The sequence below is a fragment of the Salvelinus fontinalis genome, chromosome 23 (assembly GCF_029448725.1).
Source record: "Salvelinus fontinalis isolate EN_2023a chromosome 23, ASM2944872v1, whole genome shotgun sequence".
In the NCBI taxonomy this organism is placed as follows: Eukaryota; Metazoa; Chordata; class Actinopteri; order Salmoniformes; family Salmonidae; genus Salvelinus; species Salvelinus fontinalis.
The window spans coordinates 36,864,113-36,879,057 of NC_074687.1; the positions used below are offsets into that span (position 1 = coordinate 36,864,113).

Sequence of the window (14,945 nt, forward strand, 5' to 3'; positions counted from 1 at the left end):
ATTGTATTTAGTCTATTGCAATTAGTGAAATATGCTGTTTTAATTCTCACTACAGACATTTTCATTTTGAGGCCAAAATGGTAGATCGTAAAGAGTGCCGTCAAACACTTTACTGAGAAAAGCTTGATGATGAGAAAACTGGCGGGTGCCATTCTAAATGGCTGTGGTACAGTTACTGCAGAGTTGTGTTTAAACTGCTGTGCCAGTGCCACACATGGTTCCATCGGTAATGCCGTCTCTTTAACAGAGGGGAAAAGTACAAACCCTTACTCATTTTGAATCTGTTCATGTGGCAATTTTTTTATGTTTTATTTGTGCATAATTATGTGCTCTTTTATGATATATATATATATATATATATATATATATACAGTAGTTTTGTTTTGTGTAAAATCTAATGTAAAAAAAAAACAAATAAAAGTTTAAGTAAATGCCAAGTTTGTGATGCCTTTGTTTTGGTGATCCACATAGGAAATAATAAGCCGTTTTATTTGGTGTGTTTATATATGCAGAGGACATGATTTCAAAGGCCTACATAATAAAATGCACCATCTCAGGAATGCAATTCACGTGTTAGTTTTACTCTTATCCCATTCTCTGGAAAATTCCTGAATTATTGGATATTTTTTATGAATATGGTAAATTGTTGTAAACAAAAATGTACACTAAATTGTTGCAATTTTTATTGAAAAGTCTGTTTATGCACATCTGCATCTGATAACACAAGCAGATATTGCAAAGACATTGACTCATCCACAGGCATCCACATTGTTGTGTCTAGTTATGTATAGGCGTATACAGTCTAGTCCAATAAGTTCTTTTGCTAGAAGAGGTTCCTCTGATCACACATTGTGTTGCTGTTTGTTTAAATGACAGCTTATAAGTAGTCTGGGTACCAGTCTTCAACTAACATACCACTCCTTGTCACTCCTATCATTTGCCAAAGAGAGCCGTGGAATCTAATGGCTAACCAGAGAAGGCAACCAGGCTAGTTTATAATCTGCTTTTATACTCTCCTTATGCAAGTGATGCTGCTACACAGCTGGCAGCGTTACCATAGCAACAGCATCTGCGCGCACTTTCCTCCTCTTGGATACACATCCTCAATCTGCTTCTGTGATTGGGTGAGCGCTCAGAGGATGTCACTTCGGTTACCGAATGATGGGAAATTTTGCACATGAACGGAAATCCAACCCTTTATTTTACTGGCTGTTTCCGTGTGGCATTCAGATAGTCATGAGTGCGGTTAACAGCAAATATTGGTAGCCATTGGACTCCTTGCACATCTGTCTAGTGGGAAAGACCCGTCTCATTTTCGTTGGTACGGAAGCCGAGAGGGGACCGGTTGATTACACGGCGGCGGTGGGTCTCCACCCGAGAGTATGGCGGTCAGGATTGTATTCGTGAACGCATAAGGAACGGGGAGATGAAAGAGATGGTGAAAAAGCAACGAAACTTATATTAATAGGCCTAACTCTTGAATTTGTATTTATTTATTTATCAACATTTGTTGAGATAAAACGCGCAAGTCTTGCAGAATCCATCAGGAACCGTCCTGTTTTTTCTCCAATGTCTTCGCTGGAGCAAGTTTTGTTTTTTTGTGATACATAGAATGGTGAGCTAAGCAGATGAAAAACCACACGTTTCACATTGTCCAGCGTTTTGATACCTTTTAATGCATTTAAAAAAAAAAAATTGCAGTCGTTTCGATGCGCATAGCCTAGTAATCAATGTCTGGTGTGCCTGTGGGAATTTCTACAATGAAATCCATCTTCGGGCAGCGAGTCTTTGTGCTCAGCTTTTTATTTGCCATTGCTGAGCGGTGGTAAGAAAGGCTGTATTTTTATATCCGTTCAAAATGGGACTTGAATAAATGCCATTTGCTCGGATATATTTTATTCTATGTCGCGCGGAGAGTGATAGCTTTCGACAATCTCTTGAAATCATCAAATAACAAGGGAGCAATGCGCGAGTACAAAGTGGTGGTCCTCGGCAGCGGTGGGGTCGGGAAATCCGCCCTCACTGTTCAGTTTGTGACCGGGACGTTTATTGAGAAGTACGACCCGACCATAGAAGATTTTTACCGCAAAGAAATCGAGGTGGATTCCTCACCCTCTGTTCTGGAGATTCTTGACACTGCTGGTACCGAACAGTTCGCATCCATGCGGGACCTTTACATAAAAAATGGTCAAGGTTTCATATTGGTCTACAGTCTTGTCAACCAGCAGAGCTTCCAAGACATCAAACCCATGAGGGACCAGATCATCAGAGTGAAAAGGTGAGTGATTTTGGATCAAATCCGTGTATTATGAAAGGCCTACAGTAGGCCTATATCAGAACTGCAACGTTTCATTGTAAACATGCATAGACGTGGATGATAATTCCTGCTTGCATTTTCCCACGAGCACATCTAATCGGACGCCTATCATATACCCCATTGACAGAAACATAATTGATCTATGTAATGGTAGGCCTACTACACAATCTATGAAGAAGCACCTTTGTGAAGAGTATACACTCACATAACACTCATTTTGAGGATGTGTCCTGTGGTGATACACAACACACAGGCATAGTGCCTACTTTAGCCTATTCAAGCATTCTGACCCTGCATAGGACTACTACTGCTAAATCTACCCAAGTGGTCCTGTATCATCCAACACTAGCCGATATCCATCTCTCTAAAGGCAATGCAACTGGGTTCTTCAAACGATATAAATGATATATTCAGCGTTGTCTTTACGGCATGCCTGTGTCTTATTTAGCATGATAGGAGACATATGGTTGGTTGGTCATCTGCTATTTTTGCCTGGAGCTCTACAGCCATTTTAGTTTCAAGGCCATGGTGCTATTTCTCCTCAGTTAAACTCTACTGTACCACATCAGGCCTTGTCCATCAGTAGATGTGAGACCAGTTTCCCCTGCACTTTATTACAGTGGAGAGATAGTGTCTATCTGTCTGGCTACCTTGGATGCAGCTCTGCTCTGTGTGTTTGATGGGCTGTCCACAAGACTGTATGCTGGCTGAGCTTAGATGCTGCAACCCCAGTGAAACAGACAGCTGGAATACCCAGGATTCACAGCTCCAGTGACTCTGCGGAGAGAAACAAAGGCCTGATTCTAATAGACAGACAAACCCTCAAAATATAGCTAAAGCAAGGGGGGGTTGGCATGAGTTGCTACATTTGGAGGAGCACACTGAGAAGCCGGTTTCTGAAGAGAGGAAGTTATGTTTTTATTAGAAACATGCAATCTGTTTGGAAAGGAAGAAAAAAACAAAACAAACAGGAATCATACGTATGATAAGCACTGTTATTATAGGGATGCTCCAGACATGAGGTCATCTTTAGTGGCCGCATGTCTCATTGTCCTAGCATTGTCCTAACATGTTTAGAATCATGTTACGACAATGTGACATGCTATCCAGACAACTCGGTATCCCTTAGCGTACCAAAGTCATTCATATAGGTCGAGTGTGCAGTGGCCTAATTTGTGGCAGACTTAAAAAGTGACAACATGAATGAGTCATTCACACTCAAGACCTGGTGACCTGGTTAAGACCCTACACTCCGCCGTATAAATGCTATATTATCGTCAAACTTTGTCTACATTCACATGTTTGTGACTCCCTCTTCTAGAGTTGATGTGAAGTGGGAATCCACTATGCACTGAGCTGTGACAGTGTGGGTTCATCACTCATTGGAGGTGTCGGTGTATCTGCCAGGGTGAATGGAGGAAGTCTGGTGAGCCACAAAGAGACAAGGCTCACTGAGAAACCTCACAATGGAGCAATAGATTAACAACACAAAACTACCAAATTACTCCTCAACGTTTCAGCTGGATCCTCCCATTGACATGTTACACAGCGCCATCCGTCGCTCCGTATGAACATGGCCTCTCAAGTGATCTGATTTCAAATAAGTAGAAATCTCTGTAGTTGAAATTGCATTCTCTCTAATATTTACTATCATCATTGCCATTACCAATTCAGTTCTTCTTCTTCCTGGCTATCTTACCAAATCATAAGTTCATTTTTCCTGGCTATCTTGGTGTGTGTTTGTTTCAATAAATTCATGATCGCTTGGAGTTTGGATTGCATTTAAAACCATTCAAATAAATGTACGACTCCAGATGAAAGAATGAGGTCAGCATGTGTTTCCCCCATAAAAAATGTGAGTACAGGGAGAAAGGTATGTGAGGGAATCTGGAGGGGAGGGAGCGATGCTGCCTAGCTGGCGGGGTGTCATCCCCTAGTGTGTGTGTGGGTGTATGTGTGCACCAGGTGTGGGCCAGCTGTGGTGCGTGGAATCAGACACACACCCAGGGACTGCCTCCTCTCTCCTCAAGTCTGGTGTCAACTCCCTAAAGGCGTCAGCATGCGAACGAGTGTTCTCGCAATACTCCCTTAAAAGACATTCACTTGAAAAACAAGGAAAAAGCGGTACTGTTTGTCAATTTTGAGATGCCGTAGCCATTATACACATCCTCAAAACAGTCAGAATGAACCTAAGATAACTCAAGAAATCTGTCATTAATTTTTACGTTTTTTCCGAGGAGAATTTTACTTCTAAGATGTGCAGTATTTCTCAATATTTTATTTTTGCATGAAAACCTGTCGTCTCTCGTTGAAAGACAACAAAGACTTTATTGAAGAATCCCTACTGTTGACCAATCACCGACGAAGGGGCGTAGACTTCGGCTTGTATCCAGAAATAATACTGTGTGCCCGAACAGCCGAGAAAATCCTACCCGAAGTCCAAAACGAACATAAAACGTCACAAAATGTCGTAATAATATTCTGAACGACCTCTTCCGAACTGTTTTGTCTGGGGAGCATGCGGATGCCTTTAGACACCCAGGTTACCTATTCTACTGTCAGACTATCCAATACCTCATCACAGCCCCACAGGAACAAAGGCAATGCACATTTATGGCGACATGTACAATAAATCACGATAAACACTTTGCATGATAGTTTCCCCTATACAGTGTGTAATCACGCTGTAATACAAATGTATCAACATGTTAGGACTTTGTAATTACATTACATTTCTTCTTGTGAAACAAAAACCTCTGTTCTCCATTACTAAGCAACAACAACACGTTAATAAAAAGTTGTTACTGGGTATTTGCAATGTTATTGCACAGGTTTAACAACAGTAAAGGGTAGCGAGAACACATGTACAGTATTGCAATTTCTACTTTAACGATCGTACTATGGAGTTACGGTTGATGGGATAGTGCGATGTCCTCCAGTCCTACCTCTGAGATTGTGGGGACCCTGTGGTGACTCAATCTCTCCCGTCCCAAACAGTTTGAAGAGAAGAGCATGAGAACCATGTTCTCTAAAGTTGAACAGTGTGTTTACAGTTAATGTTTGTAGTGTAGATGTTACGTTGTAGTGTTGGGGAGTCTACACCAGACCATGGCCATGGCCAGGTCTTCCCATGGCTTCCTTTGACGATATCTATCTGCAGGTATGGCGGCACCACTAAAAGGAAGAACACCGTACCCACAGTTGGTGTTGACTGTCCACTCTTTGTTTAGGGTTAAAAAAAACATGCTACTCTTCACTTAGGTAAATGTTTACAAGCTTACATTCTACCGGGGGTTTACACTAGAGCTGTCTACACTTACATTCAGATCCAAGCAGTAAACCAGGAAATGTACCATCATTTTGTAAAGGAAGATAATGCTGTCAAAGAGTCTAGTTGAATGATTTAGAGCAGTCAGTCAGTTGTTTTACTGAAGAGTATAACAATATTTAAGACTGTATTAATAAGAGTGGAGATTATATTAAAATACGTTTTAGGGCACTGCTAAATGTCACTACACCCTCGCAACCTGCCGAGGGGTGAAAGTGGAATGGGGCTCTGGCGCATAGCCCAGCCAGCAGCCTTGACTTCTCCTCAGGACCCCATGGCCAAGGAGGCCCCATGCCCAAGGTCTCTCCTCCAGGGCTCCATGCTGCCCTGTGGATTATGCAGCTGTCACTGCTGTTCACTTAGCCTCTCCTGTCCTCGTTACTGTCTCACACAGGAGCCGTCCCGGCGCCCGCCCAAGTCAGAGGCGCTGGTGTGTGTCGCGCCCGTCCCGAGACCTGTCAGGGCGCATCAGTGTCTTCCACCTGTCAGTGGCACAGGGCGGCAGTAACAGAGGCCACTGGGGCAAATTATTAGTTCCACTCGCCCCCTGCCCCTCCATGCCCGCTGGGGGGCTCATCACCTTGTTTCAGCAACAGTTAGCCATGCACAGGTGATGCTGGCTGACGGGTGGCACAGGACGTGCTAGTGCACCCAGATATGATGAAGAGCATGGCAAGGGAGGAGGAACAGAGATGATTTACCTACTGGGTGATGTTGTACTTCTTTTTAGCCTCTGTTATGGTCACAGGGTCAGAATGAGACTATCACAGAGGGTTATTGTAGTTCTCACAGTATTTTCATGGTGGAAGGCAGGACTTATCCTATGTTGCAGTGATCTAGTACTGCAGAACATACCAATCAGGTCAACCTTAAAGGAGTTTGCCATGTGCCGAATGTCGGTTGGTTAAAATGACCTTGGGTATATGGTTGTCCAAGAATGTCCTAATTAGGCTTTGGCGGTATCCAGATTGTCATACCTTCATACCGACCTTGTGCCATACCGGGATGTTCAGTAATACCGGCACTAAACACAAGAGAAGCTATTTTCAACCCCCTCTGAGCCTTTGTAATCCGATGATTAGCAATGCTAACAAGAACATGTAAAATCCCATAGAGAATGCTAACTAGATGATAACAAGCACATTGCAAAAAATGTTATACATTCTCTGACCGAAACTATTTTCAGGACAGACATCCCAGCTCATTAAGGTATACAAGTAACAACAAAAATGCTACTCACAGTTTGCCACACACACAAAAACATATTAGACAGCAAGGCTCTTGATCCAGGAGGGGATTCTCTGCTGTTACCGCCAAGCGAAGTGTGATTTTGGAAGAAGCTAACCACTTAGCTAGATAGCTAACTAGCTACTAAATTAGCAAACCGAATGCACAATTGCAGAGCATTTTAGCACATTTTAAACAGTTAACTTAATATTTATAAGATATCTAGCTGGCAAACATTTAGTTGTGAATTCCATACTGTTACTAGATCACCTGGAGCATGCTGGACTACAGTGGGTGATTTACAAGGCTCCGATCTCTCGCTGTTGTGTGCTTGTAAGCAAACACCACGTGACTGGGTACCACTAGTAAGTGCTATAATGAAAAATTATGTGACAGGTGAAATTAAAAATGCGATCTTCTGTATCTCTTAACACATTGCACAAGTTTAATGCAGGTATTTACTTAAAAAGTAGCGGGGGGAAAAAAGGAAATAGTGTCAATGGTATTGATGGTATTGAAAAAACATCCCACGGCTATTTTAAAATACCCCGGTATACGGTATATACGCTATACGACCCAAGCCTAGTCCTAATTTCTCCTTGCACAGCATTCGGGTGAATTACTTTGGTCTTTATCTTTATGTTATTGTCAAAGCCCTTGTTCAAAGTCACAGACTAACATGCCATGAATTCTGTCCTGCAGGCTTCATATTTCTATAACATCCGTGTGATTAGATGGAGGACTATCCTATTTGATAGAAAGTCAACTTGTTTAAAAACCCACAGATGCATTATTTTCATGTGAATTTCAATAGCCCTGTCAATGTTCCCCCTGTCAAGACCACCCACATATTTGTTTCACCCAGATCAAGTGCAGCAGGGCCTTTTATAAATACTTACGCAGGGAACTCTTACTTTGTCTATTTGTCTAAGCCTGACTTGAGCATCATCAAGCAGAGCTACTCGGAGCATAAAGGACAAGGCAATCGAAAAGAATGACAAAGTCTGCATTGGCAGCCAGGCAGTGTGTAGCAGAGTGACAATGTACGTGATTGCAATGTTGTTAAGAGTGACATTAATGTTTGACGCTGAAGCTGTTATCGTCGATTACGACTGAGGGGGAGAGAAAAGAACATACGACTACTAGAGCAACAGAGAAACAAGCAGCCTCAAGCACACATTTCTTCTTTCTGTTGTTTTAAGCTTACATTTCTGCGTATCCTGAAAAGAAGTGATAGAGCTAGGACGAGGACGTGTTACCAAATCAAAAGTCATGTGTTTGCTGCGTTTAATACGTTTTACTGGTGACAATGTACAATTACGGACGGTTATCCTGCCACTGTTTGTGGTAAATGGGTGCTACTAGATATAGGATGCAGGCAATCTTCATGTGCGTGTCCAGAGGATCCATAGATAGCTGAAGAGAGCTTCATTTACTTTCATTATGATGTACATGGGCTCATGCTCCATAGCGTGAGCCACTGTAATCTTCATGTAGACCCAGAGGTCTGAAACTGACTGACTGTGTCACTCCGAGCCCCAGTTTCTATTTATAAAACCCATAAATTAGACCAATCTAATCTTAGCTACTGTACTTCTCCTCTCCCCTCTCTTCAGCCAGCATGGGGGGGGGGGGGACGGGACACATTTCTGATTAAACACAGTCAGTGTTTATTTCAGATTTGGTGATGCTGATATTTCATGTAATTTGTAGGATTGTTTGGTTAATTTCTTCACCCTCTGATTTTGCAAACCTCCAGGAAGAGGAACAAGCTCATTCATCAGACCATGACCGAATGTTTGAGGGGGCCTAATTTGGGTGTATTTTTGTCTTCTGAAGAAAAGCACCAAATCACCCATAAAACTGCAGTCTGCAGACAGGGGCATAAGTGGGCCGTCTAATATCTCCAATCTAGCAATGACAATAATGCATGTCTAGCATTTGTCACTCCCTTCATTTCTAACTGGAATATTTTCAGTTTTTGACAAACTCGTCTTGTCATATTCTGAGAATAGTATCAGGAAAGCTTTACAGGACGGGAAGGAGTGGATATCCTCTTGCTACCTTGAGACAGTCGGAAGGATCCAAGGAAATTGTTTCAAGGAGCCCAAAGTAATATCTCATGTGTTGTCTGCTTTTGTCATTTATGAGTCATCCTCCCAAATAGCAGAAGGATCTTTTTGGCACATCCCAACATTAGGGCGATGCAGCCTTTCTGGGATCAGGAGCTGGAGATTTGTTTAAAAGTCCTCTCCCCTGAACTGTGGTGGAGCTCATTTATACCCCTGACTCAGCTTTATCCAGCCTCCTGAGTCAGCTCCAGTCGGACCCACTCCTCAGCAGGGCGCCACTGTGTGGACTCACTGAGACACAAATACACCGTCAGCCTGAGGTACAGGAGACTCAGGACAGACTCCATCTCACTGTGCAGGGACCTGGCTGGACCTCTTTCACCATGTAGGCCAGGCTGGCTGACTGTCTCTCAGGGAGCGCCCGATAAACCCAGCGGCCGGGCCCAGAGACCACCAGGCAGCTCCTACCCTGCTTCCCAGCCTCCCTCAGCTAGGCCCAGATCTATATCAGTGGATGCATCGTGCATTATAAATAGGGGTGTCTAGGAGACCTGTGCTGGTTGTTTTTGAGGCGAGAGTATTTCAGCCACATGCATGTAGTCAGACTGACTGACAGACATACAGACAGTGGGAAGGTATGTTGGCATGCTGGGCCACTGATATGTGTTGATGACTACTGCTCACGACTTCCGAGTGGAGAATGCGTAACCGACGGGCTCAAACCTTGAGGAATATGAATAAGCTACCTTGGACCTTCTCTGCCCACTCCCATCCTCACTTCCTGCACCCAGCACCCAGCACCAGGCCCAGACCCCGAATGGCCATTGTGCCCAACACCCTTCATGCGAAGTCCCTGTGAGGCTCTGGTATCCGCGGCAGCCGTCCTCACACACCTCCTGAGATTGCAGGTCTCCCCTCTGTTATTACAGCTATTTATAGCCCCTCTCCTCCTTTGGCACCAGATGACAAGTTTTTTCTTTGTGCTGCCTACACTCCTCCTGCATGACGGAGTCGGAGTGACTGTTCTGCTGTGAGACAGTTAGGTAGCCTATCAAGTCTGTCATTTTGTTAATGAATAGAATGGATGGCTGGATATGTTTCCATTTGACTTCTTCTCTCCCGTCACTGCTCTCTTCTTTAGCTCATCATCCGTCATGATCATCTGGGGTTCTTTGGGGTGGTTTTCATGTGGATTTTACAGTGAGTCCCATTGCTAAAGGATTTAATTTTCATTTCAGAGCACTGAGAAGCAGACAGCTGTGACAATAGCACCGAGGACAGAGGCTGTGTTATAAGCTCTTCAGAGGATCAGAAATCATTTTCCATCAGAGCTCACTGAGTCTTAGAGCCAGGCTCAATCCCTTACCGAAATAGTGCTAATTTTGCTCTTGTCTCAGTGCACACACAGAAGCACACATGCTCACTTACCGCGCACACAGACGCACAAACTTGCTCTAGCATAAACACACACTCCCATCCCACTTTTATCCATGTTCCCTAGGCCGCAGGGTTCCTCATGGGGCATGCCTTCCCATGAATGTGTGGAGAGCAGGTTGTAATTGGAGGTGGCGAGGCAGTATGTGAACTCGTGACGATGGCCCCAGGCCTCCATATGAGCGGGGGCTATTAGCGACGACCGTGCAGCCACAGCCCTGTTTAAAATAGAAACGGCCACCCATGCAGGGGACTGTCATTACCTCCCTAAACGCTGTGTCCCGTGTGGGTTTTCTCTTAACGGGTACAGCCTGTCCCGACCCTCCATTCCACACGCCCACCACTATGATTAGGGCCTCTCAATGAGCATGGAGAGGGAGTGTATAGTTTGACTGCATATTTTTACTGTCACCACAAAGATGTGTTCCAAAATAGCACCATTACTATCAGGGGCCTCCAATGAATTGTTGGAGTCAGGAATGCTATCGATGCCATTTCGTTCTCAGTCGACAGCTGTTTCAGCTGTTTGAACAATAGATGGACTGTAAGTTTTGGGTTGAAAAGGCTATTGTTTTCCAGCTGTACTGTGACAAGCTGTGTGGTGGCTGACTAACTTGTAGCCTACTGTATTGTGCTTCACAGTCACACACAGTAGCTTACAGACCCCTGTTGTCTACTGTTTTATCCCTGTAGTTCTTAGCTTGCCCACAGAATGGGGATGGCAGAGATTAGAGTTCATTCTGGATAATATATTCAGTACCAGATCAAATTGAGCTCCTTATTCTTTGCCAGTTTAAGCTTATTTAGCACTGGAGCCTGCAGACCATGGCCCTCGTGAGAAGCTCAGTTTCCTCTACTTAAGAAAGTATTACAGTCATTGATTCTCTCCATCTCCCCAGTCTCCAACACTATGAGTGTCCTTGTGTACCTGTTACCATAGCAATCAAGGACGGGTGTTTTTTCCCGTCAAATAGTGTTAAATAATTTAGAGGCATGAATATTTCATACAGGGAGGCTAACCTTTGATGCTGAAAGGTGTCAAGGAGCATGATTCTCCTGTGATCTGTTTGTGTTCAATAACATGAGAAGAGGCATTCTGAGTGGGGTTCATAGCGGGTGTGTGCTGGTTAATATTATCACCAGTGAGGGAGCTCCTATTTGCAGATAAGAAATAAAAGCGGAGCCTTTATTCTCTGTGACGTGTCCAAAATAGAGATGCCTAATTCCTTCCTTAAAAATATGACGTAACACTGTCTTTCTGGCCCTTGTGCAAGTTGCCCAGTTCCTCAGTAGGAACACTCAACCAATTTGGAAGAGAGTTTAAAGCTCACTGGATTATGGCCTCTTCCTGCCCCTAAGGGATTGTAGGTGATTTTGCCCACTTCCTGTTGACTGCTGGCCTTGTTAAGTTCTTGTTAAGTTCTTGTCACTGATAGTAATAGGAATAAAGCATGTGGGCAGTATAGATTTCTCAGCAAGCCACCTCTTAGAACTGTGATTGCCAGGCCTTTTAGTTTATATATTTCAGGAAAATGTGCCACACGGATTTAATGTAATTATTTATGGCTGGCATTATTTATTGCCAATGAAGCTTTCATTCTAGATTGAAATTATGCCTATCAACTGTACATTTAGGAGAGTGCAGAGAGGACGTCAGGTACAGTTTAAACTAGTCAGCTCTTCATGGAGTACACGGCACACCTAAATCTCAGTTAAACATTTTAGCAAATCACATCTCCTCGTGTGTCTCATTCCGATCTGCCTTGACAATCAGCGACTGTCCATATATTCATGTCACAAGATGGTTTCTGATCATTTTCTCCATCTGTTTGTGTGTGTCGTCTGCAGGTACGAGAAGGTCCCAGTGATCCTGGTGGGGAACAAGGTGGACCTGGAGAGTGAGAGGGAGGTGTCGGCCAGCGAGGGCCAGGCTCTGGCCGAGGAGTGGGGCTGCCCCTTTATGGAGACCTCGGCCAAGAGCAAAACCATGGTGGACGAACTGTTCGCCGAGATAGTTCGGCAGATGGACTACGCCGCCCAGCCAGACAAGGATGACCCATGTTGCTCCTCCTGCAATATACAATAGCCCCAGAGCCTAGGGGACGCCAGGGGGACAAGGGAGAGAGGAAGTCTGCATACACCAAGATACTGTACACAGAGAGGAGGATTATACTCACACCAACAACATGGATGATTAATAAACTCATGGTAGAACTGTGGTGGATTTTAACTCATTGGTGCATAAAATCAGTCATGATGTAAATGATAATAATGACATGTTAATAATTAATAGAATGAAATGAGGAATGCAAAGGATTTGCGCAAGAGAAATTGACAAACCGTACTAAAGAAAAGTGCACTCGCCTTATGTTATCCTGTTTTCTCTGGCGGAGAAAAAAATATGTCTTGAGTCGTCCGTGCAGAATTACAGGTTTTGTAGTCTTTATGTTTTCTGCGATCGGCTTCGGTAATGTTTATTTTACATTGTTTTGGTCTTGTTGATATGACCTAGTTTCTCTGTGCACATCAAGCTGGAGCCTTCTTTCTCCATGTTAAGTTACCATGACAGCGCAGAGCGGCAGATAGAGGGGAGGAGATAATCCCTCTGATCAACTTGTTTGAAACATTGATGAGTAATTGATTTGTGTGCTAAGTTTTCCTGTGCAGAAAAATAGAGGGCCTACCTACCTTCATCCAAGGGTAAACATTTTTTTGTTGCACATCACTAGGACAGAACCAAAGAGGTGACTTGAAAGCGCCTCCATTTTTTCCCCTCTTATTTCCTTTTTAGTTGTTTCGAGGAATGGAAAGAAAATGGTGGAAAAGTCAGTGTCATTCTTGAAACAATGTTGTCTTCTCCTTCCTATTTTCTTATGATAAGTGTAGCAGAGGTAGGTAGGTGTCTGTCACATATCCTGTGATTTGTTTTGGTTTCAGGAGGTTCTGACAACAGATTCCTGAATATTGTAACAGTTTCATTCGGATGGGACAAGAAGGACTCCATCTTTCAGTGTTTGAATATCTCAACAGACTCTGTCTCTAGAAACTGTCTTCTTTTCAGGAATGAAGATGTCATCACTCATCATTCTCTACATTTTATTTTTTTGGTTGGGTATCACAAATGGGATGCGACGTTTTGTCAACATCCCACTCTTTATGTATTCAGAGTATTGAAATTCATAGTAGGCTAATAATAGTGATGATGATGATGATGATGAATAACAATTATAATTAACGGTAGTGTAAATATTTTGTATGGAAAGTGCCAGCTCCTATGAAGACACTGACTCAACACATGTGGAATTGTCAACTGTATGCATGGCTAGTAAATTTAAAAAAGGACTTCATCGTTTGAGATTATAATAGACTGTGGAAACGTGCAAACCAAACACATACACGTCTGGGTCTGGACACTGTCTCAACTGTATGTCGTTGTTGCCACGGGGAACCAGACCTTCCCTGAGTTACCATTTTTCATTGTTCATTTTATATTTTTTTTATGTGACCATTTACTCTTTCTCCCTCCCTAAATGAATGGTGACACTGTTTCATTAGGCACCCAAACAATAAAAGTGTGTTTAACACAATATATCCAAGCTTGAGTGACACTATTTCTTTATGAACTTATTGGAGTGACATGCATTGTACGCCATTGCCATAATCTCTCTAAATTGTTCTAGGAGAGAGAAATCTATTTGGAAGGAAATCGCTTCTGTTTCTAATTCAATTGCAGTTCTAAATAACACAGTGAACAGGCAGTCACTTTGGGCCCGACTCTGACCCCAGTTAAATGCACATAAATGGAACGTAATTTCCTTTTTATGCACTTTTCTCTCTATGCGTATTCTGACCTCGAACTTAAGCATGAGAATAGCATGCTATTCACCTGCTATTTGTTTTTGGGTGGAGATTGAATAAATGAAGGTGTGGCAGTGGTGTGTCTACAGATATTCCATATTCTGACCTTGAATTAATTCCCTAATAATTCCACCATCTTTATGCGCAAGGAAACCATGAATAAGGTCAGGGGATAATTAGTAACAGTTGATAGAATAAAGAAATGTAGGCTAATTGAATCATTATCGAGCGGAGCGCAGACCAAGCCATAACAGTTTGATCCCGATGCATGGCGTAATACTTGGCTGTATCATCACACAGATCCATCGTTAGTGCAGGCAATTGTACACTATTCCACCTATTATAATTATATGTACACTAATCTTCCAACATCTCCATGGGTTCAAGAATTGAATGTGGCAATTTTCTGAATGAATCAAACCAATTTTTTCTTTCTTTCATGTGTAAAGGCTCTCCAACCCTGTTTTTTATGTGTCATAAATACTTTCCTAACCCTAATAGTGTACAAGTATTTTTAAATCTACCAACTAGTGCTGAAACAGAGAAGAATATGCATATATTTAGATGGCTTTCTTTCACTGATCCCTAATATTCTGAACTGATCTCTCAATATATTCCATTGAGTGTCGACAAAATTCAAACTAAAAGGTACACCGTATTTAAAGGTATGGCTTAAGATAAATGTACTGAAAACCCAATGGAATGAAAA

General features: G+C 42.9%; 1 protein-coding gene across 1 annotated transcript; it reads left to right on the forward strand.

Annotated features, from left to right (window-relative positions):
* The first annotated feature begins 1,154 nt into the window (after positions 1 to 1,154).
* On the forward strand, positions 1,155 to 13,974 carry LOC129821225 (ras-related protein Rap-2a). The gene is made up of 2 exons (XM_055878630.1): positions 1,155 to 2,278; positions 12,227 to 13,974. The coding sequence occupies exons 1-2, from the start codon at positions 1,965 to 1,967 to the stop codon at positions 12,462 to 12,464; spliced, it is 552 nt and encodes a 183-aa protein (XP_055734605.1). The 5' UTR covers positions 1,155 to 1,964; the 3' UTR covers positions 12,465 to 13,974.
* Positions 13,975 to 14,945: the final 971 nt, after the last annotated feature.